Source organism: Scylla paramamosain, chromosome 17 (genome assembly GCF_035594125.1).
Source record: "Scylla paramamosain isolate STU-SP2022 chromosome 17, ASM3559412v1, whole genome shotgun sequence".
Taxonomy (NCBI): domain Eukaryota; kingdom Metazoa; phylum Arthropoda; class Malacostraca; order Decapoda; family Portunidae; genus Scylla; species Scylla paramamosain.
In genome coordinates, this window is record NC_087167.1 from 6,817,501 (window position 1) to 6,844,881 (window position 27,381).

At 45.2% G+C, this 27,381-nt stretch overlaps 2 protein-coding genes across 4 annotated transcripts in view; one reads left to right on the forward strand and one right to left on the reverse strand.

The window, feature by feature from the left end:
* Positions 1–27,381, reverse strand: part of LOC135108392 (transcription factor EB-like) — a 129,921-nt gene that overhangs the window by 102,038 nt on the left and 502 nt on the right. Inside the window, exon 1 of one of the 3 annotated variants that reach the window (XM_064019341.1) lies at positions 7,787–7,926. The exons of the other annotated variants lie outside the window; for them this stretch is intronic. Coding sequence (XP_063875411.1) covers positions 7,787–7,848 — 62 coding nt within the window. The 5' untranslated portion in view covers positions 7,849–7,926. Of the gene's footprint in view, positions 1–7,786; positions 7,927–27,381 lie in introns of those variants that run through there. 3 annotated transcript variants of the gene reach the window in all.
* Positions 5,022–6,960, forward strand: LOC135108397 (uncharacterized). Its single transcript, XM_064019348.1, has 2 exons — positions 5,022–5,174; positions 5,338–6,960. The coding sequence occupies exons 1-2, from the start codon at positions 5,022–5,024 to the stop codon at positions 5,626–5,628; spliced, it is 444 nt and encodes a 147-aa protein (XP_063875418.1). The 3' UTR covers positions 5,629–6,960.

A 27,381-nucleotide genomic window follows, 5' to 3' on the forward strand; every position in this document is an offset into this window, starting at 1 on the left:
AATCCCCCTTGCAAGGTGACAGCACTGGCTGGAACACGAGCAGGGCCACGCCGCGGTCATGTTACCCGCTGTTATCGCGGTGTGGCTGACTTGAAATTCACTTCCTACAGATACGCCTAGCTTGGGCAGCCCTGCTAGGATCCAGTGTTCTCTGCGCCCCATCAGGTGATTACACATTGAAAACTTACGTATATATTTATAAAAAAAAAAAGTTCGAAAATATAGACATTATCATTATGCATAAAAAGTATTTAATCTGTACAATGAGTCCCAAAAATTAGGTGATGAATAAATACAAAGCTTGAAAATTACAATAAAACACTCGTCCGAGCTCACGGGGGAAAACAAACATGGCGGACGGCTGACTGAAAAGCAATGACAACTTTACTACAAATAAAGAAAGATAACAAAGAGAGAGAGAGAGAGAGAGAGAGAGAGAGAGAGAGAGAGGAGAGAGAGAGAGAGAGAGAGAGAGGAGAGAGAGAGAGAGAGAGAGAGAGAGAGAGAGAGAGATCCTAAATTTGATCCACAATATATGTAATGAATAAAGCAAACAATCACCATACGTATCACTATGCTGAACATTACAACAATACTAATATGGCGGAAACAAATAAATAAATAAAAAAAAGAGTAGCTTCAAGATGAGTGGCATAAAATAAATAAATAAATAAAACAAAACGAGAACTCTCAAACAGAACAGTTCAAAATCAGTGTCGTGCTTCCTCATCTTGTCGTTTTTTTGGGTCACAACACAAGCAGCGACACCTGTGACACCCTGAGTGGCAGTGTGTCGCCCACTCATGCTTGGGGGCAATGCTCTCCCGGCCGTCAGTACACCCAAGCATTATACTACTGCACCTTCATAGCTCGGTGCTCACCTTGCCTCACCGACTGCCTGACTGACACCCACGCGTCGCTCGGTGATTTGTGTGAACGAAAGTTACATAACGGAGAGCTAGATTTGTGTGACGTAAAGATTTGCCTCTCTCTCTCTCTTTCTCTCTCTCTCTGCTTCCGTATCCCCATTAACCCCAATGCAGAGTGTAACTAATATGACAGCCTGGCCTCCTCCCCGCCACCACCGTCGCCAAGAATCAAAAATGGAGGTGGTCATAATCATCAAGGGTACATTTCCTATTGTCAAACTCTTGTATGTATTCTTGACTCTTGATAGACTTACTGTGTTATTAGTCTGTGTATGATTTCCAGTCGTTTAAGTATTTCACCACCCGTAATTTAGTTCCATCGCAGTAATATTGTCTGGTTACTGAAACTGATTAGCAGGTATAATGGCATAGTTGAGAGTGAAAGGGTTAAAACGTTTTGGAAACACCTTCCTCTCTCCCCTCCACAGCCTTCACACGTTCAAAAATCTAGAATAATGCAACCCATCCTTGACGCCATACACACACACACACACACACACACACACACACACACACATACACCTTCCTGGTCAGCTGATCGGCGTCCTCACTCACTGACCAGCCGTACGTGTTCTGTAGGTCTGCAAGCACCCACATTCTCTCACCTGAAGATTTCCCTTCTTAGAAATAAAATAAGCGGAAGGAAATCAAAAGAAATAGTGACGCAGGTAAAATTCTTGCTAGTCAACACTTTTTTTTTTTTCTGTTTTTGGCTTAACCCTCGGAAGACTGGTGGTTGTCATTTGCATTTTTTCCCAGGTATTTTCCTTCTCAGGCATAAAATAGTTGACATAATTAAACAGATAGCTTATGTATTTTTTTTTTCTCTCTATTTTAAACTTGACTCTCCTGCGACTGATGGTTGTGTTGGTTGGACGGTGTGTTGTGGTGGTTGTTGCCTTTCAAGTGTTTTTCCTTCTTGGGTGCAAAACACGCTGCAGAAGACAAATGAAATGCAGTGTGAAGTAAAACTCTCACGACGTTTTCTTCCGTTTGGCTTGACCCTCTGAAGGCGAGTGTTGTGCTTTGTCTTTTTTTCTTCTAAGTATTTCCTTTCTTAAGAGTAAAATACGCGGCAAGAAATGTTGTGATTTTTAAGTTAAATCACCACGATAGTTTATGTATTTTTTCTTCTTTTTTTTTTCAACCCTCTGAAGGCCGGCTATTATAATCCGCCTCTCCTTCTCAGCACTTCCTTTCTTAGCCATAAAATACGTTGGAAAAAATAAAGAGAAATGTGGTGAAGTGATGCTAACTAAAAATTGTTGTTCACGATATATTACTGTTCTTTTTTTTCTTTTGGCTCAGGCCCTCGGGAGACTGATGGCTACGAGCTGCTATCACCACCCAACCCTGAGGAGCCGCCCCGCCGACAGCCAGCCTGCCCGGTACAGCATGGCCGTGAATCAACACCTCCTTTCCCCCAGCACCTTGTTTACAGTCAGCTCGTCCTAATGCAAGGTGACGGGCTCAGGGTCTCACCTTTTAACTCATTCAACTATTCACTCATCAAGTTTCTCAATACACAACAAAAAACAAAAGCGTCTATGAATGCGAATGTGGGATTGTGGATTCTCTGCCAGTTTCTTCCATTCATTCCCAATCTGATGAGTTACACAAACATTTGGCCTCTGAGTAACTTCACATACTTTACATTTCTATTCTTAACATCAATCATCATTAATAATTAAGGGAAAGCGGCGTGAACCGTTTCTTTTTCATGACGCATTCTTATCCATGAGATGTACATTCGCTTTTGGTTTCCACCGTTCCATCCTTTACTGACGAGTGGCTGTGAGCGCCCCGTCGGGTTTAGACACCTTGGCTTGCCTCCAAGAGTGCATACTGAATACTGGGAACACTGCAGGAAGTCCTGAACATGCGGGTAAGCGGCACTGTGTGTGTGTGTGTGTGTGTGTGTGTGTGTGTGTGTGTGTGTGTGTGTGTGTGTGTGTGTGTGTGTGTGTGTGTGTGTGTGTGTGTGTGTGTGTACTTACCTAATTATATTTTTATAGGATTGAGTCAAGCTTGTAATGTCCTGTCTTTTAAAGTTAATTTGTCATATTCATCTTTAAAGGTATGAATGTTCCTTGTGTGTGTGTGTGTGTGTGTGTGTGTGTGTGTGTGTGTGTGTGTGTGTGTGTGTGTGTGTGTGTGTGTGTGTGTGTGTGTGTGTGTGTGTGTGTGTGTGTGTGTGTGTGTGTGTGTGTGTGTGTGTGACTGATAAAGGCGAGCGGCAGCAGCATGTGGAATGTGGTATGTACTTGGAAGTGACTTGTATGTAACGCGGCACGGGGCTGAGGGTTAGGGTGGGGGGGGGGGGGGGGGAGACCGAGGCAGGTGTCGCTAGGTCTCTCCTTCAGCACAACACATTACCAAACGACACAGGACCGGCGCATCTGCTCAGTGATATATGGCTTCTAGCGCTTCCGGGGGTGTCACAGTCAGTTCCGGGCGGCGGAGGAAACTCGCTCACTCGCCTATTGTTCTCCAGTATGTGTGTGAGTGTGTGTGTGTGTTAGAAATGAGTCAAGGTCATACTGCTACGTCTTCTAAAGAAACTTAAAAAAAAAAAAAAAATTCCTGTACTCATATAAATATTTCTCTAGTCCACAGTTCCCCTAAGTTAAGTTCACAAGAAAGTGTGTAAGGTATTATTTCCTTTACACTTGAACAATTTTGGCAGTGACGTGTTAACTCAGATACGAGCGTTATGTAATAAGTTGTGTGGATTTTTCTTAACCCCTCCTTCAGTGTGTGGGAATACGCAACCTTTTCATCTTCCTTCAGAACTCAGACTTAAGCTCTCGACGTATCAAATGTCACCACACGCTATACTTCCCTCCCCCACTTGCGGAACACCAGACATTAACATATTCAAGCGTTTCATAAGAACATAAGAACATAAGAGATAAGGGAAGCTGCAAGAAGCGACCAGGCTTACACGTGGCAGTCCCTGTATGAAATATATCTACCTATTTCCATCTATTATTCCCATCGTTTATCCCCATTTCGTTAAGAATGACGTGATATATTTCCGAATCATGCCCTTGTCGGTGTACCTGCATGGTGGTTATGTGCGGGGCGATAATGACCGACATCACACAACACAGGAGGAGCGACCCTTGCGACAGAATAATGACCGACATCACACAGCACAGGAGGAGCGAACCCTTGCGACAGAACATTCAAGACGTTGAGTGTGCGTCTGAGGCGGCAGTCTACTCTGAGTGATGTCCGGTAAACAAGGATATGATCAGAGAGAGAGAGAGAGAGAGAGAGAGAGAGAGAGAGAGAGAGAGAGAGAGAGAGAGAGAGAGAGAGAGAGAGAGAGAGAGAGAGAGAGAGAGAGAGAAAGAGAGAGAATCCAACTGCATATATACGTAAAAAAAACAAAAATATTCTCGGCGCGAGGTCAGTACAAGATAAAATAAGAAAAAAAAACTAATAAAACGTAAAAAAAAAAAAAAACACACACACAAAAAAGTAAATAAACATACTAAGATAAACATCAGCAAAATGTACAACAGTTCAAACAACACTGCGCATACATCTCGAGTCGGGGCGTAGTCACTTCTCCTACAAGCCTACAATAACTGGAGTACTGCCACATATCCTACACATAGATGGTCATATTTCCTACACAAAAACAAGTATCCGTCATATATCCTACACATAAAATGACTACCCTCCAGGTCAAAATATCCTTTAAATACACCAGTTTTAGAGTAATGCCATATTTCCTACAGAGATACAGCATACCTCCTACACTCAAAAACCTGTTCTGTCACATATCCTACAAGGATACAGCATATCTGCTACACACAATAATATGTTGTCACATCTCCTACATTGCTCCTACAGGCGCACCCCCTAGCTTGGCGCCTCTGCAACTCGGAGCTTCTGGCTCAGTACACTCCTGCCGACCTTGACTAGTCAACAAGTAGATAAGTTGTTATACATCCGTTCGGCGTAGTATCGTTCACATTCAGACATCATGGGTCGAGTTTAGTTCTCGACCCAGCAGTATTTTTTTCTCCATTCGACGGGGACAGGACGGCATTATTGTACTCGATTGCGCCTGGACCAAGCATGGCTAGTATTGAGGGGAACATCCGCTTCAATGCAGTGGTTTACAAAGACAACTCTGGATTCCGGTACCTCCGAAATGTGGCAAGAAACAACAAACTATACCTGCGTTGCATTCATCACCCCAACTGTGGAGGAAGAGCCGTATTGTCGGAGGTAAGAACAGTTGTAAAATGTTATAGACCAGGAGTTTGGTAAGATTTAATCAACTTCACTGCTAAAGGTTTTCCGTTAAAACGATGGAGATCACTGGCAGAGTCACTGGTGATGATGGTGGTGTTAGGTGTTGTTCGAATTATTAAGCAGTTATATTTTACAGACAACTGGTGTCATCAGAGCAACGCAAGGTCACAACCATGAATCATCCGACTATGCTGCAACAGATCTGAGGAACACTCTCAAGATGAAGGCTGCTGAGGATGTGGGGCTCTACCAGCAACTCCGAGATCTTCAGGCGGGTAACAAGACATCACCAACATGGAGCAGATGTGTCTTTCTCATCTGTAGAGCGAAGCATGCTTCGAGCCAAGCGCCGAATTCAACCGAGGCAACCACACACTGCAGAGGAGTGCGCCAACATTCTAGAAAGCTTAGAGGCCCAGGCCTTTAACGTAAACTTCAGATCTGTCGTCACAGATCAGGGAAGTGGTCATTTGGCAATTATTTTTTATTCTCTAACCCTGGTACCACTGATGACCACAATTAAGGAATGGAATTTTGATCGGTACTTTTTACACTGTGCCTGCACTCTTCTACCAGCTCTTCACATTACTTGGATTTTACAAAGGTCATTCATTCCCACTCATCTTCACCTTGATGACATCAAAGTCTAAAAAGTTGTATGATATCACAATGCAAAGAGTGAAGGAACTCATCCCCAACCTGAATCCTGAACAAGCAATGGGTGATTTTGAAAGCAGTTCTGGTAAAGCAATTCGCTCTTGCTGGCCACAGGTTCAGATTGGGGGCTGTCAGTTCCACTTTTCACAAAACCTGTACCGGAAAATTCAGAAACTGGGGCTAACTGAACTTTACAAAGACAACAAACAGTTTAATAAGTGGGTCAAAAAGATCATGACACTAAGTTATGTGCCAGCCAACCAGATGCATGAAGCAGTTGACTCTCTGTTCCAAGAAAATTTTGACTTGAATGATCATTCCCAGCCAAAAATTACTGCATTCAAAACCTACATCACAGAGTACTGGATTCGAAAAGTCACTCCACAACGGTTATCTGTCTTCGAATTTTCTCGTGGAACTAACAATGATGCAGAGTCGTACCACAGCAGACTGAAAGCCATTGTCCGCCAGCACAAGCCAAACATTTACACTTTCCTCACACATCTGAATAATCTGATAACAGACACAACTAAGGACATTGAACGTGTGGATGCTGGCTTGGACATCACTCGTCAGAAAAAGGAGAAGTTTGTCAGAAACATTGAGCGCAGGCAGAACTTGAAAGAACAATTACAGAATGGCACATACACATTAACCCAATACATTAATGCTGTCGCTTACACATTTGATAGCTCTGTTTCAGCATTTCAACTTCCTGGAGACAGTGCTGATGAAAGTGGGGATGAGCATCAAGGCCCTGACAACGCAGCTGGTACTCAAGATGTTCCTCCCGAACTTCGGTGCAGCATCTGCTTAAGGCGAAGGGAAAGGACAGTTGTTCTTTTGCCCTGCCGACATGCCTCCTTCTGTGCAGATTGCATAACTATCCTTGTATCAGCAGCAGATGCTAACAACCCGGCAACATGTCCCACTTGTCGTACTGCCATTCAAGACAGGCTTGAAGTTTACGTTTAAAATGTGCCATAGTAATTTTTTTTTTATATATATACGTACGTTTTAGTGAGAAATGAAAAAAAATATCATTGTAATGCCATATTTTATATATGTAAGTTTTACTGAAAAATAAAAAGTGCCATTTTAATTCATGTGCCTTCCAGTATAAATGTAGGAGTTATGCCGGATGCACCATACTGCCGCAGCTCCTACACAAAAACAAGTGTCAGGCACATTTCCTACATAACAACTTGATACCCAGCGTATTTCCTACACCTACTGCGTGTAGGAGATATGCTGTATCTCTGTAGGAAATATGTCACTACTCTAAAAACTGCTTAATTTGTATTTGATGTGTCCTGTAGGAAATGTGGCGTAGGAAATGTGGCGCGGCCCCCTCGAGTCACCATCCAAACATTACAACCCACTCTATTTTGCTGGTAATTGGACAACAACCTTTATACTCAACAGTACATATGAGCTCCTAAAATGGTCCCTCCCTTCGTCCCTCCCTCCCTCCTGCTGTTACTACTCACACTGCTAGAGAGACAAATACTTGAATGAGGAAGGAAGGGAGGAAGAAGCGTAATACAAGGAAGAGAAAGGAAGGAAGGAAGGAAGGAGTGAAGGAGAAAGTTTACGACGCTGTTTGAAATGCCAAGGTTTGGAATTTCCTTTTAAGCGATTAACTGGGAAATACTGGAGCGTGGCCAGCACCATCATTAGGACTGTGCACCCTTTCCTGCTCACTACTACTACTACTACTACTACTACTACTACTACTACTACTACTACTTTGGTATATACGTATATGTGACTGATATTTGTGGTGATGAAACGTGAAAATGGTGGTGTGGTGGTGTGGTGCAGGCGTGGTGATGGTGGTGGAGCTGGTAGTGGTGATGTGGTGGAGCTGGTGGTGGTGATGTGGCGCAGGTGTGGTGGTGTGGTGCAGGTGGTGGTGTAGTACTCACGCCAAGGGAGGGAGACCCAACACCTTAGTCTTGGATCCCCGCCACGCCTCCGTTCGTTTCATCGTTAGGACCTGTGACTTCGATTTTCACCTGGGGCGTGGGCGTGGGCGTGGGTGCCGGCATGGGGTCACCCGAGGAGCGGCGGGACGCGGGGGTGGAGGGGCGTGACAGGACAGGGGGTGTTGAGGTGGAGGTGGGGGGAGGTCATGGGGGAAGGGTGCGTGCAGGGGAAGTGTGGGGGGACGTAGGAGTCACAGCCCAGGTTCATGGGTTCCGGGCCCTGGCTGTGCTGGCTGTGGTGCTGGTGGGGGTGCTGGTGGTGCTGGTGGTGGTTGTGAAGCATGGTTTGTTGTTGCTGCTGCTGCTGTTGTTGTTGTTGCTGCTGTTGTAGCTGGTGTTGTAACTGTTGTTGTTGTTGTTGTTGTTGTTGTTGTTGTTGCTGCTGCTGCTGCTGCTGCTGCTGCTGCTGCTGCTGCTGCTGCTGCTGCTGCTGCTGCTGCTGCTGCTGCTGCTGATACTGTTGATGGTGGTGGTGGTGATGGTGGTGGTGGCTGCGCTCGTCGAGCTGCTGCGTGTCGAGGTAGTGTTGCGGGTGGAAGTGTTGCTGTTGTGGTGGTGGCTGGTGTTGGAAGTGGTTATGGTAGTTGAAGTCATGGTTGTGGGGATAGTGGTGGGGTTCCGTGGGGCCCCGGGGGGGGAGGGGCCTGTCATACTCTTCATGCGACTGATCCACTTCGTCAAACTCGTCCAGCTGACGGCGAGTGTTCTGGTCCAGCGTGGGAGGCATGTGGGTGTCCCCCGCTGGACCAAGAATGGGACTGGGCAGGAGGGCCCGTAGGCGTGCCCGATGCACTGGTGGCTGACCCGGGACAGGAACGGGGCAGGATGGGGTCCTGGATCACAACCAGCTGGTCAAACAGCTGGGCGTGATTCTGTGCCGGGCCGACCGGCCTCACTATGGTGGGGATCCGCTGCATTACCTGCTGCACCGCCTGCCCTGCACCCTTCGCCCACACCCCGCCATCGCGCCCGCCGCGGGGCCCGGGACTCACGCCCCAGGCCACACGTCGCGCGACACACGTCACAACAAGGCACCAGGTGGTGGACACTGCACGATTCGCGGTGGTCACTGCACCTCGCCAAGGATCACACGCACAACACTGAGCGACAAGCCCTGCGCAGGGGCTGGCGAGTCACCGAGGCGGAGGACAAGTGGGTACGGCAAGGCGCCCAGGACACACTGGCATGACCTTGATGCCCTGGCACCGGCGCCCCGCCCTGCCCGCCCCTCCCCGCCCCCTGCGCTGCTACCGTGCCAAGCAGCGATATTTTTACAAGGCCTCAGCCTTCATGATTGGCTGGTGCGCAGGTGGACGACCACCTGCCCGCCCCACCTCCTCGCCCACACACTGGACACTGCAGAGGTCACCACCGCCGGGCCTCGCCCCTGCCCGCTGGTGTCACCTGGGACACCCATTCAGCCTCACTCTCCACGAGGAAAACGTAGTCATTTAATTTTCATTAGTCCCCCTCTTATCCGTTTTCTATAACGAAACAATAGTACAAAGAAAACGGCACATTAGAGCAGTTACTATAATATTCTGAAAATAAATACGAATTCATAAATGGTGACGTTGCTAAAACCCATTACAACCAACAATTAAAAACTGCAGTATATAATACAACCATCATAACATTTATTTGACTATATGACATACAACATTACACTGTAAACATCATACTTTATAAAACTAGATCCGCTGCAGCGCGCCACTGGACCCTTGTGGTGAGTGCAAGACACGGGTGACGGATACTGCCTGGCACTCGCGAAGATTACACGTGGAGAGTGCAGGGGGAAACGTGGACATTGGAGATACCCCGCCCTCGCACTGCCTTGCTTTGAGGCGGGGGGACCTGGTGTTACTCGTGCAAATCTTTGTGAAGTGGACACAGCGAGGGGGAAGGGAAATAACAACTTTAACGACAACGACGAGGATGATGATTATAAACAACAACAACAACAACAATGTAAACAACAACAACAACAACAACAACAACAACAACAACAACAACAACAACAACAACAACAACAACCATGAAGGGGGTTACCCAACCAACGCACGCTCTCGCTGAAGGAACAAAACGTATACATAAGGGAATTCCCAGGTCCTACGTGCACCGTCTCTGTCTCTCTCTCTCAGCACCCCCCCCACCTCTTCCCACACCCCGTCCCCACCTTTAAAACATGCAGGGAAGGCGGCGGCACTAATCCTCCAGCCAATCACGGGGAGTGTGGTGGGGGAAGTCCCTCTTCACACCGTGGAATAATAATAACAACAACAACAACAACAACAAAAACAACAAAAAGAAGACGAAGAAGAGAGAGTAAAGAATACGAAATACAATGAGATTATATTTATCTTGAATAATGCATATCTATTTGTACGAATATATTTTACTAACATTTTCTTTTTTTTCCAGCACTCCACTAATATGAATGTATGAATACTTCTAGCCAAGATGCGCAACTGGTTGTGTGAAGCCCTGCCTGCCTCAACACTCAACACCATCAGCCAAAACACAACCAACACAACTCAAACACCAACACTTCACCAAAAGTCACCACCGTCGACAAAACGCAGCAAGTCAATGTGCAAGGCGTCACGGTGCAAACTAGCAGAAGCACACCTAAATGTCCTGTTATTAAGGTGGTTACGCGTCCCTTACATTCGCACATCCTTCCTTGAGGTGCTACGCTGGCAGGGGTCACGCCTGGCAGGGTCCAGCAGGAAGCGCCATCAACCACATGTCGCCACAATGAATGAGATCAAAAGCCTATCATTTCAGCTTCCCTTCTCTGCTTTACTGCATCATTCCCAACCTTGCAGTCGTGGTTCTCTCTCTCTCTCTCTCTCTCTCTCTCTCTCTCTCTCTCTCTCTCTCTCTCTCTCTCTCTCTCTCTCTCTCTCTCTCTCTCTCTCTCTCTACATGTGATATGAGGGCAGTTGTTCAACACCCTACCTGTTGTGTCCCCTTCCCCTGTGTCTTTACGCTCTATCACTAAATAAATAAATAAATAATGATAAGTAAATAATATATAAATAAGTAAATAGGTAAATGAAGAGTGTCTGGTGCAGTTGTGGTGCTAGGCCCCGTCCCTGGGTTGAGTGAAGGGAACGTGCGGGGACATAAAACCAAGGCAGGGACACTGAACACCGAGCACGTTCTGTGTTGGCTCACTGCCTCATTACATAACATCCACACACAAACTGACACTCATAATAACGGTGCACTGTATAAATATTTCTTCTCTTCACCCTCCACAGACGCCCTTCACATACTGCACAGCCTGTCTTGTCACCCGAAACTTATGGGTTGTATGAAACTTTAGTCATGTTATTTATAGTGTTTTCATTTCCCTTATACAGCTTGTCATGGCAGGGCCTCATGCTCTCAGAGTAAACTGTGACATGCCTTCTGAGTGACGCCTTCAGAGCACACGCTCACACTGCCTGGCCAGGCACTGCATTTGCAGCCGAGCACCGCTAGGCGTGGTGCTCTTGACCTTCTTCAGTACGGTGGACGGAACAGTGGCGGCAGGGGTCGACAGACAAGTGCATGTCCATAATGCATCACGCCTCGCCACCTCGGGGGACAGGTGTAGCTGTCTGTCACTGCCCCACACACATGCGCCGGGAAAGCTACACATCTAGGCTTGACAGTGACAGCAGTGCCGGTGACGGTCACCCCATTCACCGTTACGTCACATCAGGAACCTTGGCGTCAGTTCTGGTGGGCTAGCCTCTGCTGTCCCCACGTTCGTCCCCTGGTGGCGGGCATCCTTCACGAAGAGTGACGTGTCGCGCCAAGATTTCCAGTCTTTATTCACTCTGCACAACTGGAGATAGCATTTATCAACATTCACGTAGCGCAACATAAACACTTCAAAAGAAAAAGCAGAGTAACAAGGACAAATAATGCCATGTGCATTACTAGATGACCTTCGAGCCGTGCACGCTCCCAAACACACCTGGCAACATGCTGCTGCACTTTTTTTACCTATCATTATGTAAGCACTGAGTAAGAACGCGATGGGAGAGAGAGAGAGAGAGAGAGAGAGAGAGAGAGAGAGAGAGAGAGAGAGAGAGAGAGAGAGAGAGAGAGAGAGAGAGAGAGAGAGAGAGAGGCAATCAAGTAGTGTTGGAATGCTGGCGTGTCTCAGGTCCAGTTATCGCATCCGCCCCGGTTATCTCGCGTCGGCCAAATTCCCCGCCAGCTTGCCTGAACCAGTCTGTGCCACCCACCAACACCCGCGCCACGGCTCCTCCACTCGTGCCCAGTTCCTCCCTCGCCCCGCCCTGCCCCCATCAAATGATTCAGGCCCCGCGTGTGTCGCCGGCAAGCCGCAAACATCAATTACGCTTACATGAAGGTGGCGCTGGACGCTGCAATGGATGACTATCTGTGAAGTTTGAACTTGACCTAAGTTTATCATGATATGAACATTAAAGTGTTGTACGCAATGAAGAACACACCAAGTTATTGTCACCTTAAATGTGTAAAAAGTAAACCTTTAGACGATTTATCAGCACGAAACTCGGTTGTTGTTGTTGTTGTTGTTTTGTATCTTTTATTTATTTATTTTTTTTTGCTAGAACAACAGAAAATATGGGAAGGTGCAGGAGGCCAGCAGGCCTACACGTAGCAGCCCCTGTATGAAACACAGATATCCACTGCCCACCTATCATTCCTATCCATTTACGTATCTAATCTTCAAAAGCAGTGGTTCCCAAACTGTGGGTAAATGGAGAGTAATGGAGGGGTAATGGAGGGATGACTGAAAAAAAAGTGAAGAATTCTGGAAATCAAGAAAACATTGCGGTACCTGGCATTAGGATTAGTGTTAGTCTTGTATGAAAAGTTGTAAAGTAAACCTACTATATTTAATTAATACAGTCAAAATGAACAACAATTAACATTAAAAACTCTTATATAGTACAAGAAAAGAGCAAATAATATTGTGTGTGAGAGTGCGTGGCAAGCTAGGAGCATCTTGACAGGTGTGTTTCTGGACACAGTCACTCAGCAACCCTGACCACGTGTGCGGCACGTGTCACACTGCCTGAGGCTGCTTCAGGCACACACCTCATCCATCCCGCTGACTGATAATGTTCTTGAGATCTATGACAATAGTCTTTAGAGATGTAAAATGTTCAAAGACAGTAAACAAAAAATATTTCTAGTGTTTTAATTTAGCCATATTTTGTGAAGATGGCAACACGCTTAAAGTGGCATGTTAAATTGGGTAACACGCTGAAAGAGTTTGGGAACCATTGTTGTGAAGGTTGTTGCTGACTCTGGCCCTTCTGCCTCAATGTTGAGACACCTGGCGAGTCTGCTGCCCAATGTACTCGTACTGTGAACACCGCCTCTCTGGCCACACCTGTCAAGTCCTCTACCTCCCTTTAATTTATTCATTTGCATTATTACTTCGTCTTTTTATCCCATTCAGTTCTTTACCAACTTATTAGTTCACGAGAATTATTCATGTATTTCTCATTAATCTTACTTATTTATTCAAGTTTCACCTTCATTTATCTATTCATATATTTAATGTATAACGTGATAAATTCTATTCTGAAATTTAATTGTAGTCGTGTTTCATATAGTTTGAGCCGACTTTCGTTCATTCCTGTTTTGACATTTAACTGTATTTTCATTACTAACCCAGAAAGAAAGAAAAAAGAAAGGTGTGTGTGTGTGTGTGTGTGTGCGTGCGTGCGTGCGTGCGTGCGTGCGTGCGTGCGTGCGTGCGTGCGTGCGTGCGTGCGTGCGTGCGTGCGTGCGTGCGTGCGTGCGTGCGTGTGTGTGTGTGTGTGTGTGTGTGTGTGTGTGTGTGTGTGTGTGTGTGTGTGTGTGTGTGTGTGTGTGTGTGTGTGTGTGTGTGTGTGTGTGTGTGTGTGTGTGTGTGTGTGTGTGTGTGTGTGTGTGTGTGTGTGTGTGTGTGTGTGTGTGTGTGTGTGTGTGTGTGTGTGTGTGTGTGTGTGTGTGTGTGTGTGTGTGTGTGTGTGTGTGTGTGTGTGTGTGTGTGTGTGTGTGTGTGTGTGTGTGTGTGTGTGTGTGTGTGTGTGTGTGTGTGTGTGTGTGTGTGTGTGTGTGTGTGTGTGTGTGTGTGTGTGTGTGTGTGTGTGTGTGTGTGTGTGTGTGTGTGTGTGTGTGTGTGTGTGTGTGTGTGTGTGTGTGTGTGTGTGTGTGTGTGTGTGTGTGTGTGTGTGTGTGTGTGTGTGTGTGTGTGTGTGTGTGTGTGTGTGTGTGTGTGTGTGTGTGTGTGTGTGTGTGTGTGTGTGTGTGTGTGTGTGTGTGTGTGTGTGTGTGTGTGTGTGTGTGTGTGTGTGTGTGTGTGTGTGTGTGTGTGTGTGTGTGTGTGTGTGTGTGTGTGTGTGTGTGTGTGTGTGTGTGTGTGTGTGTGTGTGTGTGTGTGTGTGTGTGTGTGTGTGTGTGTGTGTGTGTGTGTGTGTGTGTGTGTGTGTGTGTGTGTGTGTGTGTGTGTGTGTGTGTGTGTGTGTGTGTGTGTGTGTGTGTGTGTGTGTGTGTGTGTGTGTGTGTGTGTGTGTGTGTGTGTGTGTGTGTGTGTGTGTGTGTGTGTGTGTGTGTGTGTGTGTGTGTGTGTGTGTGTGTGTGTGTGTGTGTGTGTGTGTGTGTGTGTGTGTGTGTGTGTGTGTGTGTGTGTGTGTGTGTGTGTGTGTGTGTGTGTGTGTGTGTGTGTGTGTGTGTGTGTGTGTGTGTGTGTGTGTGTGTGTGTGTGTGTGTGTAGGGCAGAGTTAGGCTGGCAGGTGAGGTGTGACAGACAGGTAACCAACCATTCAAGCTTCTAAGAGTGAAAGGAACCTGCAGGCCGACCCTCCATGCCGCCTGGGACACTAAGCCTGCGACCGATACAGGCGAGAGAGAGAGAGAGAGAGAGAGAGAGAGAGAGAGAGAGAGAGAGAGAGAGAGAGAGAGAGAGAGAGAGAGAGAGAGAGAGAGAGAGAGAGAGAGAGAGAGAGAGAGAGAGAGAGAGAGAGAGAGAGAGAGAGAGAGAGAGAGAGAGAGAGAGAGAGAGAGAGAGAACCAACTCCCTCTATAATACTAATAATAATAAAAAATAAAATTGGTTCTAAAAAGTTTCATTATTTATTCTTTTTTTAAGTACCGGAGACATCTTCATACCTAACCCCTTGTAAATAAATGAAAACAATAATAAAAACCTAAAAAACACGGACCGAATTCATAGTTGTGGAGATTCCTTCATACTCTGCTTCTGAAACAGGTCACAAGAAGAATGGAGAGTGGGCAAAGGCAGAGATGTCGAGTTACCAAGGGGATGAATGGAAGAGTGAAGATGCAGACTAACCCTTGCACTAGAATGGAGGACAAAGCAAGGATGACGGTGAGTAAAAAGGAGAGTGAGTAGAAAGGACGAGGAGAAGGAGGGGGAGGAGGAGAAGGAGGAGGAAGAGAAGGCATGCAGCTCACAAATGCATCAGAATAACCATGGAAAGAGCAATGAGAGAAAGTGACGCAACATTACGACGATGTGGGAAAGAAAAACACAATGAATATTTTTTTTAGATCCATAATTACATCTCATCCTCAACAAATGTTCCACTTTACTCACTAAATACTAGACATCTTTTCCTTTTTTCATAATGATTTGTCCCTCTTGACCAGTATTTCCTCCTTCAATTTCTTCCTTCAACCTTTCTTATTCTCTCATATGCTTCTCTTCCTTCGTCTTCTATCTCTTCTTTGTGTGCCCCGGGGTTATCAACAATTTCCTCTTTCAATTTCTTCCTCCTACCTTTATTGTTTTCTCGTATGCTTCCCTGTTCTTTCATTCACCATCTCCCCCTTGTGTTTCTTAAGTTACGACAATAATCAATAACATCAGGACAAGTTTTCAACGATTACCTGACGCCATTTTAACCCCAAGGCACACAGGAAGGACTGGAACGTCTCATATTAGGAAATTTTCCACTACTAAGGAAATCACAGATCCTTGTATGTATTTTTTTCTTTTTTTTTTCCTGGACTTGAGCTTGGATGTGGTTACTGGTAGGTTGAATAAGCGTTCCGGATTCGTGCCCGTTTTACCGTACAGACACACACACACACACACACACACACACACACACACACACACACACACACACACACACATTCTCTCTCTCTCTCTCTCTACACACATTCTCTCTCTCTCTCTCTCTCTCTCTCTCTCTCTCTCTCTCTCTCTCTCTCTCTCTCTCTCTCTCTCTCTCTCTCTCACACACACACACAGGAAATGTCAACACAAAGAGAAAACAAGAGAGAGAGAGAGAGAGAGAGAGAGAGAGAGAGAGAGAGAGAGAGAGAGAGAGAGAGAGAGAGAGAGAGAGAGAGAGAGAGAGAGAGAGAGAGAGAGAGAGAGAGAGAGAGAGAGAGAGAGACTACACATCCGGAAGGGAGGGGAGGGGAGGGAGACGGGACAGTCACAGAAAGGATTCTTCAACCCCCCACTCCTTAATTTTCAAGACTCGTGATGCAGACGTGACACATTCTTACTGGTACCGGTGCTCGGGTCATGTGGTGGTGGTGGTGGTGGTGGTGGTGGACAGCAAACAAGTACTAAGCAATACAATAATAGCAGTAGACAACGACGACAACAACAACAACAATAACAACAGCAACAACAATATAAGACAAACAACAACAACAACAACAACAACAACAAACAAACAAACAAACAAACAGCTCACACTAACTACATCCCCCCCACACACACCCACAGTACAGCCCATGGAGGGAGAGAAGAAGAAGAAGAAGAAGAAGAAGAAGAAGAAGAAGAAGAAGAAGAAGAAGAAGAAGAAGAAGAAGAAGAAGAAGAAGAAGAAGAAGAAGAAGAAGAAGAAGAAGAAGAAGAAGAAGACTGCACATGAGGGAAGAAAAGTAGCACAACAACAACAACAACAACAACAACAACAACAACAACAACAACCCTGGCCACCACCATCACCACCAAAAACTTATTCTAACATATTTTCTCCACTATAGTATTTCAACTTTCTGTATACATCCACCAGCCTGAAGCTCCACTATAGTCAAGCCCTCACCAGTGTCTTATCTTTACATACAGTATACCCGAAAGCAGCTAAGCCGGATACAATGGCGCCTCACATCCTAACAACATTAATTTTCTTTTACTCATTTAACTTTTGTCTGATTCTTATCTTTTTCACTCCTCTGATTGTATTTTTGTTTTGTTTTTTTCGTTTATATTTCTCTTTTTTACTAGTTTTGCCTTTCTCTCTCTCTCTCTCTCTCTCTCTCTCTCTCTCTCTCTCTCTCTCTCTCTCTCTCTCTCTCTCTCTCTCTCTCTCTCTCTCTCCCGTTCGATTCTTTTTCTTTAAACTTGTCTGATTCTTTATTTATTGTTTTTCATTTATTTTCGTCTTTCATCTTCTTATGACGAACTATATAATGAAAGAAGCATCAGAACACCTGCATAACTAACATTAATATTACTCACCTTTCGAACATGATAACTGCTTGCCTCCTCCTCCTCTTTTTTTCAGTGACCTCACAGCACGGGACTTTCCACTACTTACTCTCACCCCTATTCTGTCCACCTCACTAATGCAGGAGTTGATCAGCATTTCCACTCTTTCATCCCTTCCACTGGTGAACTTTTAAGCTTTCAGTCTATTTTTTTTTCTATTTTTTTTTTTTTCCTTCCTATGACACACACACTGGCAAGAGAGAAATGTCAAGACAACTTTATGTAGGATTATACCGATTAAGGTTATCAATATTAAGCTTCTTTATTGTTTATTTTATTTATTTTTTAAAGCAGCAAATGTTTTTTTTTTCGTGTGTTTGTTTGTGTGTGTGTGTGTGTGTGTGTGTGTGTGTGTGTGTGTGTGTGTGTGTGTGTGTGTGTGTGTGTGTGTGTGTGTGTGTGTGTGTGTGTGTGTGTGTGTGTGTGTGTGTGTGTGTGTGTGTGTGTGTGTGTGTGTGTGTGTGTGTGTGTGTCTTTGTTAGGTTTCCAATACACATAAAAAATAAATAAATAAAACAGACATCAATCTTAAACATTTTCTCCTCACATTTTTAAAGAAGAAAACATCGTAATTTTTTTTCACATTTTCACATTAAAAAATTGAAAAAAAATAAATAAATAAAAAAATCCAGCATATTTCATCCTCCAACAAACATTGACAAGAACACCATATCTAAAGCCTTTTAATGCTATCCCCTATCAACTTTCACCTACATCTTGGGGCATACAAATATTTACCTCTCTCTCTCTCTCTCTCTCTCTCTCTCTCTCTCTCTCTCTCTCTCTCTCTCTCTCTCTCTCTCTCTCTCTCTCTCTCTCTCTCTGCACCGCCACACTGCCACACACTCCAGCCACTGTACCACCCTTCATCTGCCTTATCTTTGAGCTGCCATGTGTTGCCTCACCCCAGGTTCTTCCTATCACTGCTTACTCGACGACCCACTCCACTGTTCGTATCTATTTCCAAGTCTTTTACCTCCAGGAAGTCGTTGTTATTAATGTTCTCCCTCTATCTCAAATCATCATAGTTTTCTCTCCCTCCACACCTCCACCACACACATTGGCATAGCAGTTCTAATTCCCCTTACAAATCCATCAAAACCTACACTTTCCCACCTCCGTCCGACAGCTCACCCCTGCCTCTGATCCCTCTAAGGACCCTGTGGCACCAACATTCAAGGTTATTCCACTGTGTCTACTTTCCCTCTTTCTCAATTTCTCCAAGCCTCTCAACCCTCTCGCATTTTCTTTTGTTTTTCTCGTCGTCTCGCTCACACTCTTCCCACGTAAGCAAGGCCTGGGTTTTTGACACGCTTTGTTCTCACGTAAGAAATATTCCTTTTAAATGCCATAGAGATGATTGCTCGGGTTTTCATGACTGACTTTCTTCTTCTTCTCCTTCTTCTTCTACTTCTATTTTCGTGGATGACGCCATTCCTTGTTAAACTACTACTAGAAAACACTTGAAAACCACAATATTTGTCACGGGAGCCTCTTAAATGTTGGTAAGAGAGATAACACGCAGGAATGCTTGAAAATGCGGCGCCAGGCAATCTTCGGATGCTACCTTTTCGCGTCACTCAACACTCCACTAATTAAGTATTCTTTATATTTTACTCTAGTACCTTTTCAAACTTCAGAGGCATATCGCAGCCACCTAAGCAACTAAAAAAAAAAAAAAGAAACTATTCTGTTGTATTATGTTGTATTCACTATCGTATTCAAACAGTCTTCCATACACCGTGGCTGGCAGGGCTGTGCAAGGCATCCACGTGCACCCTGACCTGTGTCACCTGCTGGCAATGAAAACCTTACCTCCCATTTTTTTAACCTTGCACATAATTGTTAGGTAATAAGAGTAAATTCTTGTTATTTTGAGAACATCCTACCCTCGTCCCTTAATAATCTCAGATGTTTCAAAAGACGCCCCACCTAAACTGACCTCCATTTGCTTTATTTTTTTCCTTTCACTCTCTTAGGTGAAAGGCAACTCTGCTGACTTTTCCTACTGTACGTAACCCTGGCCGGCCTCCACGTGTGATTACATAAATAGGAAAATTTTCAATGAGCATAAATAAAATTACAAGTATTAAAAATTCTAACCACTCCACCACTCCTTCCGCTATCAGTGGTGTCCTTCCGAGTTATGCTGTAGACTAGACAAAAATGCACGGCTAATTACTGCCCGCACTTCACTTACAAAACTACCCTGGTAGATTCCAAACTGTCACTTCATTTCCTTCCTTTTTTTTTTTTCTTTTTTCGAATGTACATTACCTTCAAATCTTGGTTGAGCAAACTTACTGTTTCTTAATTAGTACCACAGCTTAACCCTCTGAGCCTAATGACAATCAAACACTTGCTACTTCTTATGAACAACGATACATTTCACTTGGCAAAACTGAAACTGCACAAGATATGTAAAAAGTCTGGACTACTGCATCACACCTTTGGCTGTCGGTGTTTTTTTTATATTTTTTTTATTATCATATGAACACTTTCTATGGCAATTCTGCAGCTCTTACATTAGTCCACTTCATGGGGTCATCTAGCAGTCCCTTTCTAATGTTTGAAGGCTTTTAAAGGTCAATCCCGCCCGTGCTTAGACAGGCAGGTTTACAGTGATGCCTTCTCGGACGCTCATACAAACCACCTTAAACGAATTTCCTGATGCGAAGCCCGTCAAAGCTGGTAGAAAGCAAGCAAGTGGTAAGAAGGGACAGCTTCCGGGTCAGGTCGCCGAGATCACCAGTGGCAGGCAGACTGTTTCACCAAGCTTGAGCAGCAGCCATGACAGTCCTATCCATTCCTACGCTGATGATACCACCCTGCACTTTTCCACGTCTTTTCATAGACGTCCAACCCTTCAGGAAGTGAACATTTCACGCAGGGAAGCCACAGAACGCCTGACTTCTGATCTTTCTAAAATTTTTGATTGGGGCAGAGCAAACTTAGTATTGTTCAATGCCTCAAAAACTCAATTCCTCCACTTATCAATTCGACACAACCTTCCAGACAACTATCCCCTCTTCTTCAATGACACTCAACTGTCCCCCTCTTCTACACTGAACATCCTCGGTCTGTCCTTTACTTATAATCTGAACTGGAAACTTCACATCTCATCTCGAGCTAAAACAGCTTCTATGAAGTTAGGCGTTCTGAGACGTCTCCGCCAGTTTTTCTCACCTCCCCAGCTGCTAACTCTGTACAAGGGCCTTATCCGTCCATGTATGAAGTATGCTTCACATGACTGAGGGGGTTCCACTCATACCGCTCTTCTAGACAGGGTGGAATCAAAAGCTTTTCGTCTCATCAACTCCTCTCCTCTAACTGACTGTCTTCAGCCTCTCTCTCATCGCCGCTGTGTTGCATCTCTAGCTGTCTTCTACCGCTATTTTCATACTAACTGCCCTTCTGATCTTGCTAACTGCATGCCTCCCCTCCTCCCGGGGCCTCGCCGCACAAGACTTTCTTCTTTCTCTCACCCCTATTCTGTTCATCTCTCTAATGCAAGAGTTAACCAGTATTCTCAATCATTCATTCCTTTCTCTGATAAAATCTGGAACTGCCTGCCTGCTTTTGTATTTCTACCTTCCTATGACTTGAATTCCTTCAAGAGGGAGGTTTCAAGACGTTTATCCTTCATTTTTTGACTATCACTTTGGACACTTTTCTGGGGCTGGCATCTCAGTGGGCCTTTTTATTTGTTGGATTTTTTATGCCCTTGGCCAGTGTCCCTCCTACATAAAAAAAAAAAAAAAAAAAGTAACTGGGTCACGCCACCCTCGTCCCTTCAGCCTAACCGTCTTTAATCAAAATAATCAAGTGTCTCGCCTTGTTCTCTGGCATCACACACACACACACACACACACACACACACACACACACACACACACACACCTGCTATTTTTCTTTTGGTATAATAAGGCGTCTGAGTTACAAGAGGGAGATTAGCGTGCTACGTGTCATCAGTCAACGGATCAGTCTCCTTGAGGTCGTTGGGTCGCTCCGGGCATTAATATATACAGTCAGGGACCAATGTATACATAAGTTTTTACTCTCTTCGTTTTGACCTTGCTGCTTCTCATCATCCCCATCTTGTTATTATGACCAATGCTCAATGTAAGGGTAAACAAAGTCGGTGGGTGGGTGGGGTAACGCGGCACCCTCAGCGTCACGCGACCAGCAGGGTGGTGGTGGTGGTGGTGGTGGTGAGGCAGGGTACTCTAGGCGACCCTGTGGTGATGCTCCGCTGCCCTAACCCTCTCTCGTGTCTCGGGTGGCGGACCCTGCACCACCACCATCACCACCACCACAAAGAGAGAGAGAGAGAGAGAGAGAGAGAGAGAGAGAGAGAGAGAGAGAGAGAGTTTTCCAGCTTTCCATGGTATAATTCCACCACCATAACGGCTGTGTGTGTGTGTGTGTGTGTGTGTGTGTGTGTGTGTGTGTGATAGAGTTCCCACGGGGGTAGTGTAAGGTTGTGCCCCATGGTGTAATTCTTTCTTCCCAACTTCCACGAAATAACCTCTCTCTCTCTCTCTCTCTCTCTCTCTCTCTCTCTCTCTCTCTCTCTCTCTCTCTCTCTCTCTCTCTCTCTCTCTCTCACAGACACACACACACAGTATTAGTAGGCGCAGTCACGCACATAACACTTTTTTTTTCCATGAATCTTGCAGCGGCACCATCACGGCACACCACAAGGTCTCTCCTACCATGCACTTGCAGTTTTCCGGCTTGAGACAGAACGTAAAACCTTTTTTTTTTTTTTTTAGCATTAAGGTCACACCACCTTATCACAACCCAAAGCGTCCCGGCTCCAAGTAATGCAATGTCAAGAATTAATATCTATTTACATACTGGACTGAATAACGTGACCTTTGATATAATGAGGCGTGAAGGAATCAAGCTGCCAGTGTTGCACAACGCTCGCCTACCTCAGACACAAAGAGCATTCAGGTTCTATGTTCCCAAATCTGTCACGAAATGCAGTCGAATAATCGGCGCGTCTATTTTTTAGGTACCGGCGGTGTGTGACCCGGCCTTGAGGAGCAGCCTGGCGGGGAAGGGCGCCAGTCACTGCCGCCGACACCTCGATTTCCTGCATGACCAAGATATCCGCTTAGAAACACTCCACACCCGACACCGCGGCCTGGATTATTATTATTATTATTATTATTAGTAGTAGTAGTAGTAGTAGTAGTAGTAGTAGTAGTAGTAGTAGTAGTAGTAGTAGTAGTAGTAGTCGTAACAGTAGAAGTAGCAATAGCAGTAGTAGCAGCAGCAGCAGTAGCAGTACTTGCAGTACACTGCTACTACTACTACTACTGCTACTACTACTACTACTACTACTACTACTACTACTACTACTATTACTATTATTACTATTATTACTATTAATATTACTATTTATCTATTTGTTTTATTTCAATTATTTATTTATTTATTTTTTATTTATTCTTTTTTCTTTTCAATTTTCCTTATTTTTATTTTTTTTAAGGGAGGAGGGACGGATTACGGAAGCGAGGGGAGCATGTCCACCACACCATGAAATGTTTCTGGTGTGGCAGTGTACACTCTGAGTCCACGGAGCCTGCAGCTGCATAACGAGGTCTCCAATGCCAGTCCCTATAAGCAAAACGCCCCTGCCTGCCGCCAAGCACTGAGCAAGGCCAGCCAAGGCAGGGGTGGTGGCGAACCTACACGACTAGGAAAAAAAACTAGTCATTATCGGGTTGTGGTGACGTCACGGCCTACCGCAGGCCTCGCCTGGTACAGGATGTAACGCCCATGTGTGGGCCTTCCCGCTCTAACGCAGACCTGCCTCTGCGCACATCACCCTCCCCGTGACGCCCATGACCAGCTATCACCCTGCATCACCAAAGATGCGCCCGCTTAGAGAGAGAGAGAGAGAGAGAGAGAGAGAGAGAGAGAGAGAGAGAGAGAGAGAGAGAGAGAGAGTGTGTGTGTGTGTGTGTGTGTGTGTGTGTGTGTGTGTGTGTGTGTGTGTGTGTGTGTGTGTGTGTGTGTGTGTGTGTGTGTGTGTGTGTGTGTGTGTGTGTGTGTGTAGGAAAAGAATCTGCAAGGCAAATGCTGATATAATTAAGTATTTACAGCAAGGAATTTCCGGGGAGAGCGCCACCCGTTTGCTGCCTCGTCAGAGAGGTGACCCCTGCGCGGCCTGCCACCAAGACCCTCGGCGTCCACAACCTTCCTATTATATATACAACCACTGATAACGTATTTCTTTACGTACTACATGCCACGTCTCTCCAATTGAAACCCAACCCACTAATATGAGTAACGCGTACAAGTTGCAGACACAAATGGTACGGTCTGTAAATACGTATGCCAGTAAACAAGCACATACGTATATGCGCAACATCCCGTAACGATCAGGCGGCGCTACTGACAACTACCTTGCCTAGTAACTGCACAGACACTTTCTCGTCGGAGTAGCAAATGCACACTTAGCTTTCAGCACATCAGATATCCAGAGTGACCAAAGTGGGAATGAAAAACACAATGCTTGTCGTGACATGGAGACATCGCGAGAGAATATCAATACGTAAGAATCACACTCTTGACAACTGAGAGTGCGGTGCGTAGGTGGTGAGGTTAGGGTAGGGCGCGTCTTGCACCGGGATGGACAAAAATGCCAACTTAGGGAAGATATAAAAAAATAACAAGTAGATACAGAGAGAGAAAGAAAGAAAGAAAGTAAGATACAGATGAATAAATAAATAACATAAGAGGATAGACAGAAAACAAACGGTAATAACCTCGACTGGAATAGACGGGCAGCAGACAAATATATGCGTAGAATGTTAGGGAAAGGCCTTGACCATACAGTGGAATCAAGAACACTGCTGTTGCTGATGGTGGTGGTGGTGGTGGTGATAGGAATGCTAAACTGCCTGCTGGGAACTCCCACCTCTCCTTCCTCTCCCCCCCCTCTCATCTCTCTTATCCTGACCCCCTCCTTCACTCTCACGCACGCCGCGCCTTCTGTGCAACCAGCATGACGACGCCTGCAAATAATAACACATCTACACTACTGTTCTCTCCGGTGTAGTAGTAGTAGTAGTAGTAGCAGTAGTAGTAGTAGTAGTAGTAGTAGTAGTAGTAGTAGTAATAGCAGTAGAAAGCAGCCTACCTCAACCAGTTTGTCATCACACGTTCTCACCAATCCATGACCTATCCCAATATGTGACCCCAATCAGGTGGTTACGCCGGGTTGGAGCAAGAGATTAGCCTCTCCACACTGTGAACCCAACTGACAGGGACAACCCACCCTCGCGCCGCCCGCTTTGTCTCTTCTGCGTCGTCCTGGTGGTAACGCAGCCGTGCCATAGTGAAGATTGCTGGGAAGACTCGACACAAAGAGAGGCGACCAAAGATGCAGACTTCTCGGCATTAGAGAAAGGTGGAGGGTATATTTCCTGTTCAAAACGTTTCACGGCTTCAACTGCCTAACAAGAGAGAGAGAGAGAGAGAGAGAGAGAGAGAGAGAGAGAGAGAGAGAGAGAGAGAGAGAGAGAAATTGTAGCACCGTTGTTCATTTGTTTCTGGCCAGCGTCAAACAAGTGAGGGAATACGGATATCCAGTTATAAAGCAATCAATATCCCCTCAATCTGATGCACCGTTTCTTACTTAGCTTACGCTTTCCCACTGCTTACCACAAATGTCTCAAACACATCAGCAAGCCCTAGGTGACCCTGCAGCGCCATAGAACAAAGGAATCTTCCCCCATACTCGTGTGGAAGGGAAGACTTACATTGTACATTCATAGTTATTTTAGGAAACTGTCCTTCACTGTCGTTCTGGTGAAATCTCCCATGATCATCAGCCTCTAAGACGTCACTGCAGAACAAAGGACTTCTCTCAGCTTCATCGCTCATTTGTCAACTGCCTATCTATTCCAACCCATCCCAGCGAACCTTTCATTTCTCTATTTCGTTCTCTGGCTGCCTTCTTTCACCACCACCCCTGGGTTCTCATTCTCTTCACTTGTCCTTCAGTTAAATGTTTGTATCTACGTGGCGTATCGCCCCCCTCCCTCCGCCCCTTTTATTATTATTATATATATATATATATATATATATATATATATATATATATATATATATATATATATATATATATATATATATATATATATATATATTTTTTTTTTTTTTTTTTTTTTTTTTTTTTTACAGGTTATTAATGTTGACTGATGAAGCGTTTTCCAAGGCGTGTGGTGTGATCCTTGCACCACCCTGCCTTTCAAGGATCAAAGGTGTGTGTGTGTGTGTGTGTGTGTGTGTGTGTGTGTGTGTGTGTGTGTGTGTGTGTGTGTGTGTGTGTGTGTGTGTGTGTGTGTGTGTGTGTGTGTGTGTGTGAGTTAGCAATTACTGCTTCCACTACTAGTATTTCCGAGAAAAGCGGAGGTATGGTAATGTTACTGAAATATCCAAAATACTTTGAACAAAAACATACACATTCTAGGAAACCACACCGCTCTGTGGTTTCATTTCTTCTGAAAATGAAAGTTGGATGATGTGCCGTTGAAATCAAAATAATTTATTTTAATGAAAAAAAAAATACATTCCAGGAAAATTATACACCACTCCTGTGGTTTAATTTCCTGTGAAAACTAACATTTGAAAACAACATAAACAACAACAACAACAACAACAACAAGTGATTGACTTATACTTAAGTGGATAATTCTCTTCCCTCTCAAAAGTTCATCATTTGAGCATCATTTGAGTATTAGAATTAGTCTCGTAAATCTTGCCCTTGGCGTATATCTACATAACTGTACCATAATCAACCAGTTACCACGGCCACTCACAGCTCCTCTATCTGACATGAACAGCTGTTTGCTTCTCACGCCATGAGGACGCCTGTCACCGCTGCAATTCATGACCTCATATCCCCATGCGTGCCAGCCCTTTGTTGTGTGCCTGTATATGCAAACATGAATAAGCATCACTTCCTAGATGAACCTAAATAAGATTTTAGGCTAGGCCCGACTCTCACAGCTGGTTGGCTCAGGGTGCAGTGTTACGTGATTGCCACACTGGGCGGGAGGCCACACTGGTTGGGTGCGGTGGACTTTTTTTCCCAAAACACTAATTAAGGAATAGTGTTGCTATACCAGTAAATACCGGATATTCCAGATAATATTAGATAGGTCTATTAAGAGGATAGAATCTTATCATCTCAAATAATGGATGAAAAAAGGTTTAGATCTACGACAGATAACAGATGACCACAACCACCACCGAAACCGCAGGAAAGCGATGTGGCACCACCGCCCATGTCTTAGCTTATCTCTACGTTATCGTTCAGATCTCTCGCACTGACATCCCCTGATGCCTTCATTCATTTCGCCCTTACAGCAGCAATACAGATGCATTACAGCCCTGAACTCTTCTTTCCACGGTGACGTCACGCTGGCAAGTGACTCATTCACGTGACGTCAAGCTGGGGAACAAAAAATTGGTAACCCATGTATGTTTATTACAATCATGACCGGACGGAGAGGACGCGTGCCTTTCTACTTGCGAGGAAATCACGCGAAACACCCACGATGGTCCAGCGCTTGTCGGTGCTATGGGCAAGTTGCACCATGTTGCGTCAGATTACGGAGGAGGCGGCGGCGGTGGTGGTGGTGGTGGTAGTGGCGTGAGACCAAGGTGGCGCCAAGCTGACCGGGACGAGACGGGATGTAAGGTTAAAGTTCCATCTCCAGAACGGCATCTAACATAACATACGTTTTTTCTCTCTCTCTCTCTCTCTCTCTCTCTCTCTCTCTCTCTCTCTCTCTCTCTCTCTCTCTCTCTCTCTCTCTCTCTCCCCGATACGTTTCATGACGATAAACCACACGTGTCAATCTTACAGAGGTCCGCTCCTGGGTAATGACCTGTGTTACGGCGCCAACATTCAATAAATTCCTGAAAACTTTAGTGACTGTCAGTTGGTGTATACTAATAGTTAACTAATATTTATTTGGCCAACCAGTATTGCAGG

What these genes read in the sequence shown, in the direction of transcription:
- LOC135108397 (XM_064019348.1), top strand. Translation starts at nt 5,022, where the DNA reads ATGGCTAGTATTGAGGGGAACATCCGCTTCAATGCAGTGGTTTACAAA. An exon ending in GAAGAGCCGTATTGTCGGAG is followed by an intron (nt 5,175 to 5,337) that starts GTAAGAACAGTT and finishes TATATTTTACAG; the next exon opens with ACAACTGGTGTCATCAGAGC.